At 45.7% G+C, this 23,921-nt stretch overlaps 1 protein-coding gene across 1 annotated transcript in view; it reads left to right on the top strand.

Moving 5' to 3' along the window:
• DCUN1D4 (defective in cullin neddylation 1 domain containing 4) overlaps positions 1-23,921 on the top strand; it is a 455,220-nt gene that overhangs the window by 250,054 nt on the left and 181,245 nt on the right. Inside the window, exon 8 of the mRNA XM_085642111.1 lies at positions 19,154-19,262. Coding sequence (XP_085498237.1) covers positions 19,154-19,262 — 109 coding nt within the window. The remainder of the gene's footprint in view (positions 1-19,153; positions 19,263-23,921) is intronic.

Here is a 23,921-nt window from a genome sequence, read left to right as displayed (position 1 = left end):
GTTATTGGTTTCACAGGTAAGTAATCCAGTGGGACGCTGGGAGCAGAGTGCAAGGACCCAATGCTAGACAATGGGGTCTTTGGTCAGGGGCCGCTTACGAGCAGGGCACTTGGATGAGGGAGAAAAGCTCTTGGGGTTAGGATCAGCACTGCAAATCCAGAGACCGTGTCGGTTGATGAGTGCAGGGCAGGTCCTCCGGGCTCTGTGGGTTGCTGGCTGCTGTACTTGCCGGGTTTCTCGCTATAGGCAGGTTGAATTCGGGACAGGCCGGTAGGGCTGGGCCCACAGCAGTAGGTGTCCTCTTCTTTCTGGGTCAGCACGGCTCTTCAGTCCTTCTTTCTTCTGCGAATCTGAGGAGGCAAGGATCAGGGGTCGCCCCTTAATTAAAAATTTTGAGGCATTACATGGTTGTGAAGTTCGGGACCAATGGGTCCCTTCCTTGGGGTGGGTACACCCCCTATTATGCCACTCTCCAGTGGGAGGGGGGCATGAGCCTCCCCCTAATTGGTTGGGTCCCCTCATCTCCAAGATGGAGGCTACTGAGATATGTGCTTCACCTCGCCTTCCCCACCTGAGGGGTGGGTATTGGCAAAAGTGGGCACAACTCCTCCCAACTCGGTTTTCCCACCAATTCTTCTGCCCAAAGTGGGGGTCAGAACTGGTGGGAGCCAGTTGCTGGGGGCAGCAGAAGGCAAGGACCACTTACAAAGGAGGCAGTCCTTTGAAGCTTCCCCTATCGTGGACCCAACCAAGCCTGGGGGAAGAGGCATGACACCACTGTGCAGGACGGGCATGGTTTCTGGACTCAGAGAGCGGAGGCTTTCGACCCAGGGGTCCAGAAACCTGTCTGGTGATAGCAAATGGTGGGCAGCCATTCATGAACCACACTAGGTCTGGTCATTTTCAGGGGGCATCTCTAAGATGTCCTCTGTGTGCATTTTACATTAAATCCCACACTGGCTTCAGTGTGGGTTTCATGTGCTGAGAAGCTTGCTACTAAACTTCCCAGGTTTTAGTAAAGCCATTATGGAGCTGTGGAGTTCGTAATGACCAACTCCTAGACCATATACTCTTTTATGGCTTTACTACACTTACGATGTCTAAGAATGGACTTCGACACTGTAGGGGTACAGGGCTCATTCCACTGTGCCCTCACCTGGGGGCTAGTGCACCCTGCTAGAGGGGTGACTTACCTAGGCCCCAGACAGTGGGTTCTAGGCATTGCACACAGATGTGCGCAATATCAACTCTTCATTTCCCTCTCTGCACCAAAAGACTCAGCCTGCAATGGCAGTGTGTGGGCGTTAAGGTGAAGGGCCTCTAAGGGTGGCACAATATGTGCTGCAGCCCTTGGATGCCTTTTCTGGTCACAGTGCCCTTAGTACCCATGGTACTTTTTACAAGGGGCAAAGATGTGCCAATTGTGGGTACAAAGGTTCAGCTTTGGGAATGAACACAGGCCCTGGGAACCAGATTGGCAGGGACTCTGGGCACACCAGGTCAAAGTGCATCCTGTGTCAGGCAAAAAGTGTGTGGTAACCTTGCAAAAAGGGGCACTTTCCTACACTGACCTATTCATCTACCTATAACGTTACTTTAACCTTTGTTTTTTTCGGATCTATTTGTCAGACCTAACTAAAATGTTACTTTAACCTTTTCTCCTTTTTTTTTTTTTGTGAATTTCTAAGTAAAGAAATATTTTATTACCATAGGTAAAACCAACGGCCTGTGGACAACCCATTCGGAGGCAGCCAACCCCACACTGAGTACGGAATTTCATCGTACGCAGCGCTGGGTTGGCCTCAGATCCTGACTTGCAGCTGGGCCCTGCGTTCAACTCACAATTGGCAGCCATTTCCACGTTGCACACAGCCTTTGGCTGTGCGCAGAGGGCTGTTGGCTAGAAGGCTTAGCCTGCTGCCGGGCCCTGTGGCCAAACCCCTAGCAGGCTGCTAAACCCACACTGCGCACACCGTTTGACGTGCGCAGCCTAAGGTTAGCCTTCATCCCCCAGAACCCCATTCCCTGGGCAAAACATATAATTTGAGGGGGAAGGAGGCGTGATGCCCCGTCCCCGAACCCTAATTGGCACCAGTGATCCTATTTAGTTCCAATAAAAAGAGAGCAGGGCTGTGTGGCCTCCCTCCAATAAGCCTTAAAAGGCCTGGGCACCCTATTCCCTTGGGCCAAATACAATTAAACAAGGGAGGAGGGCATGTAGCTCCCCTCCCAGTCTTCTCAAGCCCTGGGGAGCCCGTCCCTAATGCCATCCTTTTATAAAGGCCCAAGTTGGCTGCCTCTCCCCAAGCCTCTATTAGCCCACGGAACGCATCCTCCCAGGGCTGTCCGTTTCTCAAAAGGGGGAGGAAGGGCGCGTGACCCCAATACCCAAGCCGTGACCCCGATCTACCAGGGCCTTGTTACATTATAAAGGGGAGGCTGGCCGCTTTGCCACTTCCCCTAAGTCTTTAGGCCCCAGGGACCCTCTCCCGGGACCCAATTTACTTTAGAGTAGGGGGGTGCGTGCTGCCACACTCCCGATTTATTATCCCTGGGGACCCAATCCCCCGGACCGAATTTGAATATTAGGGAGAAGGGGCGCTTGGCTCCTGTTGCCAAGCCATTATCGTCCCTGAGGAGCCCACTCTGGGGCCACATTCTGTATGGGGAGGGGTGGTATCCGTGTGACTCCTTCCCAAGCTCTTTTATAGGGACTAGAGAGCCACCCCGTGACCCCATTCAATAAGGGGAGGGGTGCTTGTGGTTCCCGTCAAATGGGACCAAACAAAGTTTGATCCTAGCGGGCAGGAGCTTTAAAAATGCTTCTGCCGCCTTGGAGTATACTTGTAGTCTGTTTCACTGCCCGCGTTTATGATGGTAGGGAAACAGATCAACAGATTGCTCGCCCCTGGAAGGAGCAGCAAGTAATAGCTGCTCCATCCATGTGCAAGTAATGTGTTCAGTTTCCCTGCCGGCATCAGTGCAGGCAGGAAAACAGACTGCAAGTCTACTCTCAGGCGGCCGAAGCATTTTTAAAGCTCCCACTCGCTGGGATCAAACTTTGTTTGGTCCCATTTGATGGGAACTTAATGCTCCCGCCAGGTGGGAGGAAACACAGGTTTTTCTGCTCACGCGGGGCAGGGAAACCGGTGTGTCCAGGGAGTGGACTTCCAGGGACACAATAAGCCGGTCCCTGAGGCCATTAATGTCTCAAGAAGGGGGGGCGCACACAGCGCCCCTCCCTTTTTGTAAAGTTAGCAGCACTGGGGCATGGGGTCCCCAGGGCCTTTTTTTTCAAAGCTTGCGTAGGGGGAGCTGTGTGCCCCCCCCCCCCCCCCACCCCCCCTTCACTTTGTTAATGAAACCGGCCCCAGGCGGGCATTTTATTTGTTTAAATTTTATTTATTTTAGTCCCGCGGTGGTGCTTCTGGGTTTCCCTCCATGGGGTTTAGGAGGGCAGGGTATCCCTGCCTACTTATGTTTTTTAAATGTATTACTTCAGGACAGGAGACTAAGTCCCTGAGTCCTGTAATGGCTGCCAGCAACATTTTTCTGCTGGCAACCAGGCAGAGCTCTTGCTCCCGTGGTAGCAAATTGGCTCGAGGAAAAAAAAGCTCCCTGGGCCAATCATAACGCTCAATTTTTTTTATTGGCACTCCTGCGAGAGTCGTATGACCAAACTGGCATATATTTTTGACACTTACTTAAAAAAAAACACACAACTGAACAGTTCTACACTAAATAATAAAAAGCACAATCTACGGACCAAGATCCAACTTCATGCCAAATTTGGTGTAATTCCATTCAGCAGTTTTTGCCGTAGCCCTTCTTAAAGTGTATGGACAATACATGTGGATTTTGCGACCCCCCTTTTTGTTTTCTCTGCCCCCGCTTGATAGATCATCTGAAACTTTCCATGCACAAACTAGTCAAAAAGTAACACCTTTTTGGAAAGTTTTTGGCGATTCTTCAAATGGGGCCAGTTATTAGCAACACACAAAACTTTTTTCCTATGGAAACGCTGACCTAACTAGAACTATCCAGTGGCGCCCGCCACTGGGAGAGATGTATGTACTTTTTGTTTTAGAAAGTGCATCCTATTAGCCAGTTCTTTCAAGCAGAACCTGTGATAGAAAACACTGTTGGTAAAAAAAACCTCAATGAAATAGTGGCATAAAGGTAGGCGGCGTACAATTACTCTGTGTTTGGCTGACACCGCACCATTAAGAATTCGTCCAGCTTTTCTATAATGCTGTGCAAATTAGTTCAGGTCGTTTTTTCCCAGCTCACAGAGAAGGAACTCTGAGTACACCTGCCTTTATAAGACCTATCTTGTAGTGAAAACAGCATTGAGGACTCCATGATGGCTAATCTATTTTTCTGCACTCATTCTTGTATTTGAGCATTCTTGCATAGGTTTCGGCTGTCAGTTGTATCTAAATATTCAAAAGTGATGAGTTATTTTGCTAACAGTCGGTTGTCAACAAAAAATAATAGGATATGTTCTGCAGTGTCTAATACATGCACATACCTACGCCGTGAGTAAAATACTGAATGGTCAGTTTTAAAAGGTGCGTTTTCTTCTAAAGGGATTAGTAGTGTTGGCAGTCTTTCTGTGATCTTGGCTTTAATAAGTAACAGGATAAACACTTAAAGTTACTCAAGTCAGGTTGTTATAATTTTCGTATCTATATTTTAGGTCCCCTTTTTTACTATACATGTTAATTTCTTTAGGTTAATGCTTCAATCTAAATGCACAATTACTAATTATGTTAAGATATGTCATTAGTTGCAACTTGATGTTAACCTTGCTTGAATATATTCATGTTTATTTTTGCCTGGTTTGAATTTCTTTTCCAGCTATTTTTAAATAGTGAACAGGGCCAATTGAATTTTGCGATTGTGTGGATGTGGCGATTTCACATAATTTTGGATTTGCCGTATTGGCCACATAATCCAGCACATGGTACATAATCTGCAGATTTTAACACAAAAAATAGTTTCTAGTTCAAACTGTTTAAAAGTTACTAAAAACAAAGAGAGACACTTGTTGTTGTACGGTGGAAGGCCCTTTGCAAAGTTTGACTAGTCACCTTTATGTTGCTTATTACTATTTTTGGCTGTTGAACCAGCACTATAGTTGTGCAACCTATGCCCATGAACTAATACTATCACGGAATGTGCCGCATTGTGCAGCATATTTTGGCCCTCTGCTGCTGCATAATTCAGATTGCCCGATAACGAACAAGGCTTCTTAGAAATTGGCATATTGACTTCTCAGTTATTGCTTTTAAACAGAAAGCAACCCTTCACAGATGGTGAAAGGTTAGTGGGGCTTTACTATTGTTTATTTTCAAAATGTTCAGACAGCGTATATAAACTGGAACATAGCATTATTAGCGAGGGATTTTGATCCAGCGATTTCAGACCGAGGGTCCTTGCTAAAGGCTATGAAAAGAAAAAAAAAAAAGCACATCAGGATCCCCAGAAGGCCTATCTGCCTTTTTGAGGACAGCATAACTGATGCGACGAGGACAGTAGTTGCTGTATTTTTATTGAACATTGCTTCTATTGTTCAGAAAAGGAGTGTCTATGAGACTAATAGGCTCATTTTGGTGCTGTATCTGCTTAGTTAGCCAGGTGACTATCAGGTTGGAGCTATCAATGTAGAGACACCTTAAAATATTGTCATAATGTTATAGCATATTTGTAGTGTGTGTTTTACTGTTGATACACCTGCACTCTATACTCCTGCCTCCAGTATTGAGTTCAGGTGTTGCAAGTTGCTGTTGTTGAAAGATGTCTATCGAGTCACTGGATGTCCTGTGAAATCATCTTTAGTTGGGAATTCATATGGGCACCGACTCCATTGTTAGATTGTTTTCCTCTGCCACTGAGTTCGTACCTGTACCTAAGGGACTGTCTGACTCGATGCATGCCACACTCTTGCTTTTGGTTCTTGTGGTTCAACCTTTCACTCCCTCCTTTGAGAAAGACTTTTGGACACCTGCAGTCGATGACTTTTTAGGATTTTTTCCTCCCTCCATGCCAACGCACTTCCGAGATAGCTGCGCAACCCAGAGTCCATGATCCTCTGGGTGCCCATTCCCTTTGAGGTCCTGTGCTCACTCTTCTATGTTGCAGAATGTGGCGGCATAGAGGGTAATTTAATGGATGCTCTTTAGGAATTGCCCTCTGTGTTGCTAAGCATCCTTGGGCCATTCACCACAGCGTCGGTAATCTTTGCCTCTCTTCAGACCACCACAATGCAAAGTGTGAGTTCTGTCTCACATTCTGTTGCAAGAAAACCCTTTTCTATTGGAGGGACAGGTGTTGGGCTCGCATAAGGATGTAACAGCCAACGAAAGAATCCTTGGACGTCTTCAGGGAACCTCAGTTTTCTGTAGCACAAGATACACATCTTTTGTGGCTCCTGCATGGGGTAATTTCCTTCCAGTCACTGTCGTTCGTTTCTAAGATTGTCAAAAACATACATCCTTGGCTTTAGATGAATAATATGTTCTACTTTTCTTCAACACGCCTAGGCATTTCCATTCTAGTTCAGCTGTTTGACAAAAGACAATCCTGCATTAATTTGCACATCTGCATGCCCTAATCCACTAGGACACACCTTTGTAATGCTACCACTTTGCACAGAGCTTTAAGCCCGTCCTTGCTTGTAGACATATTGCGGCACTTGCCGTATTCATTCCTTCTTATCACACATTATTTGGAAATGGTTCATATTTGAAATGAATCATCCTGTGGGTTGATATGTATGTACTTACTGTTGAAGAGATCATGAAATGTTTCTGTATTACATTTTATCCTCCTCTTAGAAACTGTTTGAAAGTGTTCTTTGGTCAAAGGTAGATATGAAATAGGACTTTATAGGCATGAGTCAGAATCTTGAATTGCCATTTCCTGTGGACTGGGAGCCAGTAGAATTTCTTCAGGTGAGGGGTTGTTGTATGTGTGTCTGGGGATGTCGAGGATGAGTCTGGCAGCTGAGTTCTGAATTCTCTGCAGTCTCTTTAGGAGGTGTGTAGTAATTCCTGCGTAGAGTGCGTTTTTATAGTCCAAGCAGCTGGCGACGAGTGCTTGAGTGACAGTGTATTTGGCCACTGGGAGCCACTTAAAGAACTAACAGAGCTTGTGCAGCGTGAGGAAGCAGGCGGAGGAGAATGTGTTGATCTGGTTCTTCATGGTGAGTTTGCTCTCCAGGATGATGCAGAGGTTCCAGGTGTGGTCAGTGGGGGTGGGAGAAGATCCCAGTTCAGCAGGCCACCAGGAGTTGTTCCACGGGGAGTTGTTGTTCAAGATGATCTGTACTTCAAAGACTGAAGTCTGTTTTACCTTAACTCAGTTGTTTTGCAATCAGTCGGCGACGCTGGTCATGCACAGGTGGAAGTTGGCCCTCATTGGTAGAAAGGTCTTTAGCTAGCGAGAGGATCAACTGGGTGTCTGCGTAGGAGATAATGTTCAGTCAGTGGTTTCTGACGATGTTGGTTGGGGGGGCATGTTTGTATTGAACAGAGTAGGGCTGAGTGATGAACCTTGAGGGGATATGCAGATTATGTTCTTGGACTCTGAGGTGAATGGTGGAAGGCGGATTCTCTGTGTTCTTCCGGTGAGGAAGGATGCTATCCATTTGAGGGCGTCCTCTTGGGTTCCAATCTGATGGTCTCTTAATTAGAATGTGGTGGGAAACAGTGTTGAAGGCCACTGAGAGGTCCTGTAAGATCAGGGCAGCTGCTTTTCCCTGGTAAAGGATGGTTCTGATGTCGTCAGTGTCTACGATTAGGGAGCTTTTAGTGCGGTGGTTTGTTCGGAATCTGGATTGGGATGCATCCAGAAGATAGTTGTTCTCAAGGTATTTCCTGAGTTGGTTGTTGATGGCCTTTTCGTGGATCTTGGTGGAAACTGGGAGCAGGGAGAGGCGCGGTAGTTTTTGAGCTCGTCTTGGTCGGCGGGTGTTTTCTTGAGGAGGGGTTAGACTTCAGCGTGTTTCCATTCATCTGGGAAGGTAGCTGAGCCGATGGCTGTGAGCTTGTTGCTGCTGTTCTTGTTGCCGAGGTTGAACATGTGGTGGAGACAGGGATCCGTGGGTACTCCTGAGTGTATGAGTGCATGATGCCAGTGGTGCTCTGTGTGGGGAACCAGTTCCAAGCGGTGATCCTGTGGTCGGAGGTTGTGCCTGTGGGAGCGAGGAGGCTGAGAATGTCGGCGGCATTGGACTGGGGTTTGAAGTTTTTGTAGATGGTGGAGATCTTGTCATGGAAGAAGTCTGCCAAGGTGTTGTAGAGTGTTTGGAACGGAGTGATTGTGTTTTCAGTCGCTGAGGGGTTGGAGAACTTCTTAATTAGTTCTTTGCTGTGTTTGGAGTTGGCGCTGATGTGGTCGGCCAAGGCGTTCCTGTCTTTGTGGAGTCAGTATTACTGGTTGAGTGATGTCTTGAAGTTGGTCCTGTTGGTTGGCTTCTTGCTGGTGCACCATTTTCTTTCCAGTTGCTTGCAATTGCGTTTCGTCGTTCTCAGTTCCAGGGTGTACCAGCTGGCACGTTTGGTGGATCTCTTGACTTTGGTGGTTTTGATGAGGGCGATTTTATCAGCGCACTTGGAGATCCAGGTAATGATGTTCTTGCTTGATACCTTGTTCTAGGTTGATTGGGGTGGGAGGTGTGGAGGGCGTCGGTCCATTGACTTTCAGATACTTTGTTCTAACTGGACTGTGAGCTGCTGGGTGGTCTATTGGGGGCATCTGTGAAGGTAAAGTGGACAATTGTGTGTTCCGTCCGGCTGAGCTCGGTAGTGTGGTTGTACTTGATTCTGTTGCTGGCTGTGAAGATAGGGTCCAGTGTGTGCCTTGCGATGTGTGTGTGGGGTCGGTGACTAGCTGTGTGAGGCCAATGATGTTCATGCTTTCGAGGAAGTTGGCTGTATTGGCATCATTGGGGTAATCGAGTTGAAAGTTGAGGTCTCCACAGAGGATGTAGTGTTCAGTTTCAATGGCTTGGGGAATGATGAATTCAAGGATGGTGTCGCAGAAGCCGGGGTGTGGCTTGGAGCTCTGTAGGCTTGGGTGGTTCTGATGGTGGTTTTGCCATCTATTCCAGGGGTCTCTAATCTTTTCTGTACTGAGGGCTTTCTAATTTAATAAGCTGAGCTGCACAGAGGTGAGCTGCTTGGATGTAGCTGTAGAGCTACAGTAGCTCACGAGCTACTGGTTGGAGACTCCTGGTCTATTCTGAGGTGGAGGTTGAGGTGTTCCATGGTAGGGGTAGTGTCTTCTGTGGCATTGGTGAAGTGGATGGAGTCTTTGTTGATGATGGTGTTTGTTGTTGCGGTCCCGGTGTGCTATCTTGTAGCCGTTGGGCGTGGCGATGTGGGGTTTTGATGCTGGCTTGAGCCAGGTCTCGGTGAGGAAGATGACGTCCGGCATGAGAGAGATGATGGTGTCCCAGATTTCGGTGGCTTCTTAGCTGATCAATCTGGCGGTGAGCAGGAGGCAGTGGAGTTGTTCCGGGGCGGTTGTGGTGGGTGTGGCAGCTGCATGCGTGGGCTTTCTGGTGTTGCAGGAGAAGAGACAGTAGCAGCATGTGAAAGTTCCTACTATTTAGCGAGGAGAGATGCATCAGAAGTTGTTGTTGTGGAGTCCAAGTCTCAGAGCTCCGTGCCATAGTAGTAGTGTATGGCGGGGGAACCAGGGTTTCCGGTGCTGGGTGCGGTCCTGGTGCGGACAGCCTCAGACAGGCTTGCCCACGCACCTTCGGTGTACCTGCACTGCAGCGACCGTTAAGTTGGTCCTGGGAGGGGCGCTGAGAGGTGGGAGCAGCAAACTGCAGGAAAACTGGCGGCAAGGTGGGCCCGCTCGCAGATCCAAAAAGCACACTTTACAAACATATGCACAGACTCAAAATCCCAGGGCACAGCAAAGAAATCTGAAACAAAAGCACAAGTTCCAACAGATTACAACACATAACCAGGCACATACTTGCAAAATGGGGGGACAAAAGGAAAACCGGGCACAGCAAAGGTGGTAAACGCAGAAGATGCAGATTAACAGCAGATTGCAACAGAATACCTGACACAGACTTAAAAATAACGGGCACTGAAAGAAAAGCAGGAAGATGAAAAGCACAGGTGAATCAAACAACAAAGTACGGACTCAAATGAAGGGGCACAGCAGGAAAGCATGTAGGAAAGTCCCCTTTTTTTGCATGGTTACCCCCCACCTTTAGCCAGACATCTGATGCAACCTGACTTGATGTGCCCCGAGTCCCTGCTAATCAGGTTCCCAGGGTCTGTGTACTTTCCCAAGACTGTACCTTTTGTATCCACAATTGGCAAATCTCTGGCCACAGGTAAGCCCCTTGTAAAAGGTACTATAGGTTCCAAGGCACTGTGGCCAAGGAAGGCCTTTAAGGGCTGCACCACCTATTGTGCCACCCTTCGAGGCCCTGCACCTTAACCCACGCACACTGCCACTGCAGGCTGCGTGTTCTGTGTAGAGAAAAGTGAAGAGTCGACATGGCACACATCCCTGTGTGCCATGCTCGCGATCCATTGCCTAAGGCATAGGTAAGTAACCCCTCTAGCAGGGTGCATAAGCCCTAAGGTGAGGGTACACATGTATGAGCCCAGTACTTCTGCAGTGTCGAAGTCCATTCTTAGACATTGTACGTGTAATAAAGCCATAAAGATTATATGGTCTGAAAGCTGGTCACTACGAACTCCATAGCTCCATAATGGATTTACCAAAAACTGGGAAGTTTGGTAGCATACTTCTCAGCACATTAAACCCACACTGATGCCAGTGTGGGATTTAATGTAAAAAGCACTCAGAGGGCATCTTGGAGATGCCTCAAAATTGACCAGCCCTGGTGTGGTTCCTGAATAGCTTCCCGCCATTTGCCACCACCAGTAACGTTTCTTGACTCTCTGGGTCCAGAAACAAAGCCCATCCTGGGAAGAGGTGTCATGCCTCCTCCCCAGGATGGACTGGTTCCATGAAAGCGGAAGTTTCAAAGGCTCCCGCCTTTGGACGCTGTCCCTGCCTTTTGCTGAGCCCAGCAACTGGCTCCCACTGGTTCTGGCCCCAACTTTGGGCAGGAGAATCATCGGGAAATCTAAGCTAGGAAGAGGGGTATGCACACCTATGCTAACCCCACCCCTCAGGTAGGGAGTCGAGTTGAAGCACACATCTAAGTCTCCTCTAACTTGAAGATGAGGGGTCTCACCCAATTAGGAAGAGACTCATGCCCCCTCCCACTGCAGGGTGGCATAATAGGGGGTGTACCCACCCCAAGGAAGGGACCTATTGGTCCCGATCTGCACACCCTTTTTAACGTCCGTAAATCTAGTAGTATGGGGTGACCCTGAACCTTACCTCCTCAGATTCATGGAAGAAAGGAGGACAGAAGAGATGTGCTGACTAAGGAAGGAGAAGAGGGCACAAACTGTCTTAGCCCCAGACCTACCAGCCTGTCCCGTCTACTACCTTCCCACAGCAAGAACCCTAGCAGCCAACAACTCCCAGTGCCCGGAGGACCTTCCCACAGACTCTTGTCTCATGTGAACACCAAATTTGCTCAACCAAAGACACCCCTCCAGAATCCGGATTCCTTCAACTCGGCGATTTCTGCACCCGATGCGCATGGGCCCGAGTTTGAGTGGTCCAACACCACCAAGGAGGATTCCCCAGCAATCCTGTCCTGGGATCTGGTGAGCCCACCTCCCTCGATACTCCTGACGACGCCTGCAGCCTCAAACTGAACCTCTGTGCACACTATACCTTACTTTGGTATAGTACAGTGGTTCCTGAACCTTTTCGACCCACGGCTCCCTTGACCCATTGGCCATTGCTCATGGCTCACCACTGTTATGTTTTTTGGGAGGGTGGGGTGGTGTAAGCCTGGTCTCTGGAGTACTTGCATTTTTCTCCCTGAAAATGATTGGGATGAAGCTGATGAAGGTATTCTAATCATATACGCAGGGTTTTTCGTATTACTAAGGCAGCTCCTCTAATAAAATATTCCTATTTACACTTCTTTGCCCATGTCTTTTTTTTATAGTACCCTCTCAAACTTTGTTATCCCACTTACAGTGCTAGATAGCACCCCTATGCATGTAGGCCCCATTGCAAAAGTGTTTGTGCATGAAGAATATTTGCATACACTTCCATTTCTACCCATGTCCTACGTGCCAACACACTTGTCTCAACAGGGTGACTCACGATTTTGTAAACCACATACAGCTTTATTTTTGCTGTCTCCTCCCTAAAATTACCTCCAAATCAATGCAAGTAAAATAAATTCCTCTTTTACTTTTTATTAAACGTCCCTCTTTCTTGCTTCCAAATGTTGGCATTATGTCATATATGGTGTTGTACTTCCCTGTGCTCCAGGAGAGACGAGGCCTGTCTAGAAATGTGTGTGTACTGAAGGAAATGTGTACTGGAAGTACCTATGATTCAAGTACAAATGTCAATACGTAATAATACTTAGTGTGTTTAACTGACAGGTCAACTGTACTTTCCTGATAACTTGCATTGGTGTAAACTGCATTTTGGAAAAAAACGAAACCATTAACGACTCCAACAAAATAAATCAGGCATCTTCTGCTTACTTTGCGAGTGTTGGAACGTGGGTATCCAGTAAAATATGGAGGTCATCTCTCTCAACATGCCATCCATTAAGCACTACGTTTACAGCTTTAGGCATGTCACTTACAAATCATCGACATCATGCGTTTGAGTCTAATTAGTTTAGTGGGGCCCTTCAACATTAAATGCATTAAAGTGCTTGGTGCACAGCTCCCCTGGCTAGGTTTGGCGGCTCCCCAGGGAGCCACGGCACACAGTTTGGGAACCACTGGTATATTCAGTCTGCTTCCTACATAGCAGGCACAGAAGCAACAGTAAGAAAGGGCTCGAGAGACACAGCGGGCAGCAATGAGATTAAGCTCTAAGCTTAGGGTAGCGAGGGGGTAGTTTGTACATGGACCTGCTCCTTCTACAGATTCATTGCCCAACACATTTTGCTGATTTATGGCAAACATTTTCAAGCATCAAACACAGCAGGCATAGTACATGTTTTTAAAAACATAGGATCTAGCCTAATAACTGACTTTTACAACAGTTTATCGGTTTATTCCTTCTTTCTTCCTTTTGTTGTGTTCATATAGGTTTGGTGAAATCTTCAATTACACCTTAATAGTTGGTTGTGCAAGTCCTATTTATTTTTATAGTAAAAAAATTAAGCCAACATGGATGAGAATGAATTCTGTCTGACTGAACACCAATGTTGTGGAGCCATGACATTCTACTTTAGAGGATACCTGTTGAACAGATACCTGTTTAAGCGTAATCTTGATTATGTCTTTTCTCAAGTTTCAAGCTCCCCTAATGAGACCTGTTTTCTGTTGCATGATCTGTTTTGAAACAGTGTATCTGGCTATGCCTTTGAAAAAATCACCAATAATGTGCTGTGGCATTTGGCAAATAATTCGACCAATCAGAATGTATCAGGCATATTGCACTGCTTTGCAGCTGACCATTGTTTAAGAGGCTATGTATGGCAATTTACTAACGCCATCACATAGGTCATCGCTTGTGCCAGCCCTAGTAAGGACTATAACACTTAGTTTTCAGATTAACTTGGTGGTATTCTGGCACAGCTTCGATTTTGTCTTCAACATCATCAATGAGACCATTTTGACCTGGGGTGTCAGCATCTTTATTCTTTGAGAGACTTGTGGCTTCCTCCCAATATCTCTACACCTGGAGAAAATTCATGAGTCTTCACTGAAATCTAAAAACAATTCTTGGTCTCTTCTACCCACTTCAGAAGAATCATTATTGTTCTCATCTGTGTATTATTTTTTATTTCCCGGTGCAGCTAGTTTTGCAGCATGTGTTTTCATAGCAAAATGACTTTGAACAAGACAAAGAAAAGCAGCTGATTTTTTGTTGTTTATATAATCATTTTAATCTGCTTACTGCTTTAAACCCCTTTTGGTTTAGTTTTTGTATTGTGTGTACCCATGCCCAGTAAATAATTAACTAAATAAGATATAGCCTCGTTTTTTCCGTTTATTGTTGTTCATAAATTTCATACATATATATCCATAGCAAAGGCTTCATTATCATTCTGTGGATGTTATAATCTCCCTATATTTTCCATTTTTGGTATCATGTTCATTTATTTAAGGGAGTGCTTCAAATATAAATGCACAATTATTAATATTGTTAAGGTATTTGATTTATTGCATTATGATGACAGTGGTTGTCTTTATTGAACACTGCTTCCATTGTTCCAAAAAGGTATGTGGGTGTTGACCATTTATGAGAATCGAATAGGCCCAGTATGCCCAGTTTGGTGCTAAGATCAGCTTAGTTAGTCAAGGAAAGGGACGATTGGGGCTATCAATGTAGAGAAACCCTAAAATTCTGTCATAATATTACCAATCTTTTCCATTGTTATGCCTCTTGACAAATGTCATTACTACTAGCTTGTTGATTTTATAACAGTTACTATTCCTATCATGTGTAGTAGTTTAATTTTAATATACGTTTAAAAAAATCCTAGTTTCCTAATGTTCTTGAGTATGTCTGTGTTTAAAAAAAAAAAGGTTTTAGGTTCCAATAACTCAGTGATACTCAAAGTATGGCCTGGGGGCTGCTTGCAACCCTCTTGACTCTTACATGCGACCCCCTCTGGTGAACAGTAGCACGAGCTGCTGTTTAGTTGCTGAGTGCTAATGTTAAGAAAAAATGCTAAATAAACGGGCAAGCATTTATTTGCAGGTTAAATGAAGTAACTACTGTGGTGTCCTGTACCACTTAACTTTAGTTAACCTGCAAATAAATGCTTGCCTGTTTATTTAACATTTTTTAGACCTCCTTACACAATCCCTGACCCACCCAGGACCCCCTAACGCCACTGTGAGGCCCAGGGTCACACCACATTTCATACTATGTGGCCCCTGGGCAAATGTTTACGAGTACCCATGCACTAAGTATTCCAGTGAGGTCTCACAGGATTGATCGTTACCTAGAACACACCTTTAATGCGTGAAGTTGCAGGTGGTTGCAATCCACCAGGGTCTCGTCTCCTCTTGGTAGTCCTTAATGCCAGAAGGTGTATAAAACGAATTCCTGTGCTTAGTTATTGAGAGAAATCCAGAACGCGTATCAATGTGCTTTCTTTACCTTTTTACTTTTTAAATGAAGTTTGAATGCTTTATTTTATCAGCTACCTTTTGGTATAAAATCAATCGGTCTCAACTGATGCTCAATAAAGGATAAGAAATAAGGCCAACTTAAGTACTTTACCTTTTCATGCTGGAGAAAAGGAATAATGGAACACAAAGTCAAAGGGCATTTCTGTTTCAAATGCTGGGAATATTGGTGGTTTTGTACAATTTGTTTGATTATGCTAAAGTTGTTTAATAAGAGACTGTTGTTTATTTTATTTTTTTTAAATCTGTTTTATTGATTTTTTTCAATTACATTTGCATGAGCACGGCTCGCTTCTGTACTGAACCATACATTAGAGCACGTATTGCTGATAGAATTACATAACAAATGCGAGAAGGTAGAGCTTTGCAACAGTTCCTGAAGTGCTTGTAGCACCAGTTTGTACATAAGTCCCATGAGCAGCTCAGACCATGAACATAACAAATTACAGTGCAATGTAATTGAACACAGTTACATCAATATGCCGCTTGAGGTCTCCCAACCTGATCCATATGGACTTCATATCAATGGAATGAAACGGGTAAAAACCCAAACAACCTCAACCTAGACCGGTTCCATTACGAGTGTACCTATCTCCGCTACCCGTCTGTTCCCCCTCCCCATGCCACTGTGCAGTGGCTTAGCTGTTACTCCCAACCATGTGTCTAGTTGCGCTCTCTCATAGTGTCTGTTTTAGGAATTGGACGTACGTTGAACACTATGATCCTGCTCCAGCAGAGCTCCCATTTCCTATCCTGGATGTGTATCCCTCCCCTCAGATCGTCTGCCTAAGCCTACCTCCTCGACTCGCCCGAGTGCCTGGAGCAATTCCTCCCATTGTGCAGCTATGGGCATCTTCCTCAACCCCAATGTCTCCTCCTGACGAATGGCGGTACCCTCCGCTCCGGCCCATGCGGAGAGCGAGTACCTCCATGCCTGTGGGTGGGGTGGATCCTGTGCCTTCCACCTCCTGGTCAGAAGGCGCTTTGCGACCGCAAGCCCCAGGTCGAGAAACCGGGATGTCACTTTGGTGGTCGGGGTTCTGTGGAAGTGGTGCAGCAGGTAAACTGCCCAGTCAAAGAGTATGTCGCGACCTGTACTAATGCGCAGTGACTCACTAATTGTGTGCCAGTATGTGTGTAGTTTGCAGCAACTCCACAGCATGTGGACTAGATCAGCTCCTTGCTCAGCGCATCTAGGGCATACCGCGTCAGTGCGGTAAAAGTACCTGTTGATAGCTGCGGGGGTGAGATACGCCCTGTGCACAACGAACAACTGTATCTGTCGGAGGCGCATGTTTCTGGGTATGCGTACCGGGCCTTTCAATATTCATTCCCACTCTTTATCCGCCAACTGTCTCCCCAGATCTAGCTCCCACTTGCGTCTGAGAGGCTCTAGGGTGATCGCCGTGTGTGTGCGTAGTGACGCCGCGAACCAACGGACCAGGCGTCTGCGACAATTTAGCAAAAAAGGGAGCAGGGATATATAAAGGCAGGTTAGCGAAATAGTACAATAACCGTGGAAGGATCACCATTTTAGACAGCCCTACTCTACCCGTGACTGTTAGCGGCAGTGTGCTACAGAAGCACACCTGTGACTTAATGGCCGTGAAGGCCCTGCCCAGGTTACCGTCAAATAGGTCTGCCAGCTGATGGTAGATCCGGAGTCCCAAGTATCGAAAGGTATCTCCTCTCCACTGTACCCTAGTGCCATTTAGGATGTATCCGGGGTCCTGCCGCCCCTCACCGAACGCGTAGAGGCAGGATTTACTGGCATTCACCCGAAGACCCGAGATAATGGCAAAGTCGTGCAAAATGCGGGCCAACTGAGGGGGGATATCGTCTATGTCTCTCACGTACACCAAAAGATCGTCGGCATAGAGTGACACCTGGTGCACTGCATCCCCTACTGGTATGCCAGCCCCCAGTGCCTCTCGTAAGGTCGCCGCCAGGGGCTCCATCGCCAAAGCGAATAGGAGAGGCGAGAGCGGGCACCCCTGCCGGGTGCCCCTACAGATTGGTATGGCGCCTGAGATATACGGGCCCAGTCGCACCCTCACCGTGGGGTTCTTGTATAAAAGCCCAAGCCAAGGTCATAGCGCAACAGCAGCGCCGAGAGGTAGCGCCACTCCAGGCAACTAAATGCCTTTTCCAGGTCCAATATAAGGCAGCCCGCTTTGGGCCATTCTTGTGTACTATCCGCAGCTACCCTGAAACACCTCCTCAGGTTCAATGACGTGCTGCGCTTTGGCACAAAGCGTTTTGGTCCCCGTGAACCAGGTCAGAGACCACTGGCGCCAACCGCTCCGCCAACACCTTAGCGAGGATCTTGCAATCAACGTTGAGGAGCGCCAGCGGCCGATAGGATCCCAGCTCCGTGGGGTCCAGATCTGGTTTGGGCAGAGACACCAGATGGGCTTGGCGCATCGAGGGGGGTAACACACCCGTCTCAAGCGCCATTGTGTACAGCTTGTGGAGGCGCGGCACCAGAGATTCCCGGAAAGCTTTGTAGAACTCAGTGGGCAGGCCATCCGGGCCCGTGTCTTCCCAGAGGTCCTGGAGGAGATCGCGTCCCCTATTTCCTCCAGGGTGAGGGGGCAATTAAGGGCCTCTTGGTGCGCGTCGGAGGCCGTGGGCAGCTGGGCTTGTCCGAGGAACCGCTCTAGGTCGTCCCCCGAGTAACGGACTTTTGCGCGGTACAGTTCTGTGTAGTGGTCCACCATAACCTTATGAATCTCCCTTTGGTTTAATAAGAGACTGTTGATGTAATAAATGTTGGAGTTATAGATATTTTTATAATTAGAATAAACCACACATTTCTTTTTGGGGTATTTGGTGGAATAATCAGAATTTCTGCAATCCTCATTTCTTCAACCTTCATAATATTGTTATAAGTGGATTACTTATTATTATTCTTATTATTATTAAGATTATTGAATTAGATTTAATTAACTGTTTTCAGGACAGTGATGATAGAATCTACCTCAAGTTATGCAGTATTATTCATCACTGAGATCACAATACACTTTCACTAAGACCCATGTACTGTTTGACTTTGGCATATTTTATGAGAGTGGGGAAAAAGACAATAGTCTCTCAGCAACCACTTGTCCCTTGAGTACTCTCTTGTTAGGTGTTCCTGAGCTTTACTGTGAATGCCTAACCAAAGAACAATGAATTAACCCTTTCTATCTGACAATTTGAATATCTATGATACTGTATTGCTGCGTACGTCTTAACTTCCAAGTTAACTAGGTGTAAAGAAAATCTTGTCGGGAAAATACAAGGATTCTGTAATATTGATTCACCTGACTAGAGCTTTTCCAATAAATAATTACCTAATTGGATTTCATAGATTATTTGGCTGTTAGATAAAGATTTACAGAAGAATAAATTTTTTTTTTATCAGAAACATTCTTTTAGTGTATACTTTCAATACCTACGGTTAAAGCACCCACCCATTTGGTAACATAGGGGCCTTGCAAGCACAGAATATGTGCTGCAGATAAGGATATTTATTAGGGGCAGTCTTAAATAGAAAATCTACAGCGTACATACACAACTTAAGTAGGTAGTTTTTGTTTTTAATACTGCCGAAGGGTGGAAGGAAAGTGGTAAAGGAAACATCGATGCATTTTTGTGTGAATGGTGGATATTTTGTGGCATCATAACTGTGCTGGCATCTTGCATTTTTAAAATAATATTATCTTGTTTTTAATTTGAAATCCTAGTTTGAAAGCTCCCATGAGTAAAAGCTTTAGGATAATGAAAGCACTTTTGGATAGCTCTCCTATGATAACTTTGTTCTATTAGGACTGCGCGAAACACAGCTCTGACTTTGCCATGGGGTTTTTTTGTAACACATTGTCCGACCACTTCTATTTCTACCTAAATCCTTGTTTTCATTAATGTTTTAGGTGTCACTCAACAGAGAAACTAAGAGATTCATTGGATTACCTCAGATCTTTATTGAACGAGCCTGCAAATTTCAAACTTATTTATAGATATGCATTTGACTTTGCACGAGTGAGTATTTCGAATTGTTTTCATGATATCTTGTTTGATACCTTTTCTTTTTCATCTTTGTTTAATATGTTTATCTTACTAGTTTCTCGCTTAATAATTAGCCTTGCATACAGTACACATTGTCCCAAATGGCTCAGTTGCCAACAGTAGGTAACCCATGAATTTCTGATTCTCTTTTCTTTAGCATAAGTTTGAAAGGAGTATAATATGCCATGCATCAACTCCTGATTGTGTAGTCTTTTCATAGTTCCATACTGGTGAGCTAAAAATAGACATAACATGGATAGAAAAGTTAAATATGTGGTTATTGTGCCTTAAGTGTTAGAAAGTAAACACTTATTCCATAGCTTAGATTAACAAGTGGTGGATTTGTGAATAATATGTGCATCATTAACATGAATAACATTATATGTTTCCTAGTAACATCAGTGCATCAGGTATATTATTGTGAATTGGATACATGACCCCTCTTAATGTAACCAGTTTACTTTTGAAAGTCTTTACATGTGGGCACTCTGAAAGTTAATTACAGGACAGACTAATACTTAAATCTTTCTCTCCCATAGCCTAGCAGCTAGGTTCCTTACATTGTCATTGTGAAACTACCGTCCACCATTCTTTAACTTCTGACTAGCTAGGCTAGTGTTCGTCCCACCCTTTTCCTCATCTTGTATTTGTGAATTGCAATGTTTTCTTCCAGAAATCTTTTTATTTTATTTTTTATAATTCTTTTTATTGAACAGTACAGGTGGAGTGGTCAATGCATACAGTAAATCATTAGCTAAAGTCTCGTTACAGATACGCAGTTCAGGTAATTATTTTGTACATTATCACAGTGGGAAAGAAAGAGAATAGCAATTAACTACACATATCAAGGTGTCTGTGGTTCGTCAGGGGACATATGGGGGCTCACATATATCACCACGATAAATGTTCCATTTCGTCCAGAGCGCTATCCATTTTTGGGGACAGCCACGTGCCACAAATGCAGTTTTCTCCCGCACCATACACCAGTCGATATCGGTCTTCCAAGCGGTAAGTGTTGGTGGCGATGCTGCTCTCCACAGGCGGGCAATATTCCGCTTAGCTACCATCTGGCCAAGTGTTGTCCAAAGTTTGCCCATGGTGCTCAGGTCCGTGGGCTCCCAAACATTCAGGAGACACCTTTTAGCTCTGAGCCGCATTTCCACCCCCCATACTTCACTCCTACATTCATGGATTTTCTTCCAATAGTTATGTATTAGCGGACACTCCCAGATAATATGTAGGAAGGATCCCTCTAGGCCACAGTGTCTTTTACACAGCCCCTCCTCGCTCCTACCCATCAGTACCAGTCTAGGACCAGAGAGATATATACGATGTAGGATCTTTAATTGGATCAGTCTCAGTTTTGCTGAGATGGTGACCTCCTTCGTCATCTAACTCCAAGCCGGCCCTCCCCCATTTCTCTCTCAATGACGTTAGAGGATCTGGAGTGTTGCGTATTAACTTTTCGTATTTAAGGGAGATAGCTTTGTCTGGCAGATGACCATTGAGCAGTCTGTCCTCTAGAGGGAAGGACTCCGGTAGGTGGGTCCCTGCCGGGATGTTAGCTTGAAGGGAGTGCCTAACCTGCATGTATCTAAAATATTCTGATCCGGCTAGCTCGTGCATCTGTTGTAGTAAGGCAAAGAAAACCATTGCATTGTGTCTCCAGACATCCCCAATTCGGGAGATTCCTATTGGATCCGATTTGTCAAAATCCTTGGTTCGACCCAGCGTGCCCAGGGATTCAGAGTCCTATAGTGGTGTGGCAAGCATGAGTTTTTTAGCCCACCCTAAGGTGCGGGTTACCGCGTGCCAGATTTGTACTGAAAGCTGTGTGGGGCCTGTCAGGGAGTATTTGTTGGGTCTGGAATATAGTGCCCTAGTGAAGCTACCACCTGGAAGTACCCACCTATCCATCCTGTAACCTGGGTCATCTCCACCATGGTGAGTGCACTGGTTTATGGCTGAGAGGTGTGCCGCCCAATAGTATTTTTTTATGTCAGGGAGTGATATGCCTCCATCATACCAGCCGAGTGTCAATTTCTGAAGTGATATGCGGGATTTACCCTCCCAAAGTAGGTCTCTTTGAGTAGTTTCGATGTCTTTGAAAAATCTCGGCGGAACTGGGTCTGAGAAGTTCTGGAGGGCGTAAAGAAAACTGGGCAATGTCATCATTTTAAAGAGGGCTGATCGTCCTAGTAAAGAGAGTGGGAGTGTCTTCCAGATAGCTGTGTCACGCTGGAACACTGTAAGGGGGGGGGAGGAGATTCCGTTTATAGCGGATCTTAGCATTCGTTGAGACGAAGATACCTAAATATTTGAATCCGTCAGTAACTGTTTGAATCGAGCAGTCTTTTGGTACTGCGGGGAGGATACCATGCAGGACGTATAGCAGCGATTTGCTCCAGTTAATTCCATAACCAGAGTTTTTCCCAATACTTGTGAATATATCGAGGACTACCCTTAATGACTTCCGAGGGGAGGTCAGATATAGGAGGATGTCATCTGCGTATAGTGAGATTCGATCTTCCCAATCTTCGGCCCATCTATATCCCCTAATGGAGTGATCCCTCCGTATTCAGGCTGCTAGTGGCTCAAGGGACAGAGCAGAAATTAGGGGCGAGAGGGGACACCCCTGCCGTGTCCCTCTACCGAGGGCGAAAACATATATTTTATTGTTTGCTACCACCTGTGCTAGTGGTTCGGTGTAAAGGAGCCGAACCCATCCAATAAAATTGGGCCCAAAGCCTAGCTTTTGGAGGACCGCCATTAGGTATGCCCATTCGAGTGTGTCGAATGCCATCGTAGCGTTCAGCGATACCACTATGGCGTCTTCTTGGATGGTGGCATGCCGTCCCAGTACACCGGGAAGTTCTCTCAAATTAAGTGCGGTGTTTTGATGTGGCATAAAGCCCGATTGGTCGGGGTGCACTAAATTTCCTATTACTGGTCTTAACCAATTTGTCAGTAGCTTCGCCAGTATTTTGGGGTCAGCATTCAATAAGGAGATGGGTCTGTAGGAGGTACACTCATCTTTTGGTTTCCCTGCTTTGGGTATGGCCACCAGTGTGGCGATACGTTGGTCTTGTGGGATTATACCCTGTTCTTTACTGTCTTCAAACATGCTCTTTAGATAGGGGGCCAGTTTGTCAGGCTTGAGTTTGTATAATTCAATGGGCATACCGTTTGGGCCCAGGGCTTTTCCAGGTCGTAGGTCTCTGATTGCCTTAGCTAGCTCGTCCTTGGTAAGTGCACTCTCTAATGCCTCTCTTCCGGGGTCGGTGAGGACAGGTAATGGGATCTGTCAGCACAACTCCCTAACTACTCTTAAGCTCTGGCACCAGCCTATTTGCCCTTTCTCTTTTGTCCAACCAGGCGATCAATTTGCTTGCTTTGTCTCCTTGGTCGTACAGGCGTCCACCCTTGTCTCTCGCTAGGGTTTTGGCATCATCTGTGGCTAGCGCTTTGTATTCGACTTGTTTGAGCTGCATTCTGTAGAGAGCAACTGGATCTTCGCCGCCTTGGGCTGCCTCCTTGAGGCAAAGGAGGTCATGTTCAATAATAACCATCTGTTTTGTGTTTTCCCTGCATAGCCCAGTTATAGACGAGAGGGTGTGGCCCCTGACTACTGTTTTGAACGCTTCCCATAATGTAGTAGGGGAGCCAACAGTGCCTTCGTTCTTCCAGAAATCTTGCTCTCTACAGCCTTGTTAATTTAACTTTTGTAATGCAGGTTTCACTTTAACATTCTTGCCTCTATTGACGTTAAGATGAAACCTTAATACAAAAATGTGAATTTTACTGTTTGATAGTGTATTTCAAATCTTGATTTGCCTTTGTTTCATAGAACAGAGATTTGTTTCCCTAATCCTGCTATGGTGAGTAGAATGTGAGATCTGAGGCCTCCAAATTTGACCACCAATAATAATTGCCTCTACTCAGTAGAATAAATGGTCAGGAGTATAGTTTGAATGCTTATTGTACCTTTACATGGTATGACAGGATATGTGAAAATAAATTACTATCTCACACCTCATTTGTTTTAGTTCTGATGTAGGGATTGCTTTCTTACAAAGATCATGTGATGAACAAAAAAAATACACAGGGTTGGGCTGTGGTTCAACCCTCTTCAGCAATTGGATACTTTGTCTCTTCTCCCTTCTACCATTACTTGATTGAAGTGTTATTGTCTATTTGAATTTAACACACAAGTATTTTCTCTTTATCATCTTGCTTTTAGCTGGGAGGCCTATCAATCCACCTTAAGAGTGCTTCCATTACAGTACTTCCATGGTGAAATGAGAAAAGTGAAGAAGTCACACAGGGGGGCACTCCTTCGGGAACTGTTCTCTGGTAACTGCCGAGACAGACTCCTGACCCTTTCTGGGGCAGATGCTGGGTCTTATGACCTCATGAAGAGAACTCTGATGGAGGGATTTGGACTCAACTGAGGAATATAGAATTCAGGGGGGCTCACAAAACTCAAAGCCAATCCTGGATTGACTTTGTAGACTACTCAGTTAAAACACTAGATGGTTGGTTAACTGGACACAATTTGCATGATTTAAATGGACTTTACAATCTGTTTATGAAAGAACCTATTTTAAGGAATTGCACTAATGAAAGGGACAT

The sequence above is a fragment of the Triturus cristatus genome, chromosome 2_2, assembly GCF_964204655.1.
Source record: "Triturus cristatus chromosome 2_2, aTriCri1.1, whole genome shotgun sequence".
Classification (NCBI taxonomy): Eukaryota; Metazoa; Chordata; class Amphibia; order Caudata; family Salamandridae; genus Triturus; species Triturus cristatus.
Note: the sequence above shows the minus strand (reverse complement) of the source record. Positions and strands in the feature narration are given on the sequence as shown.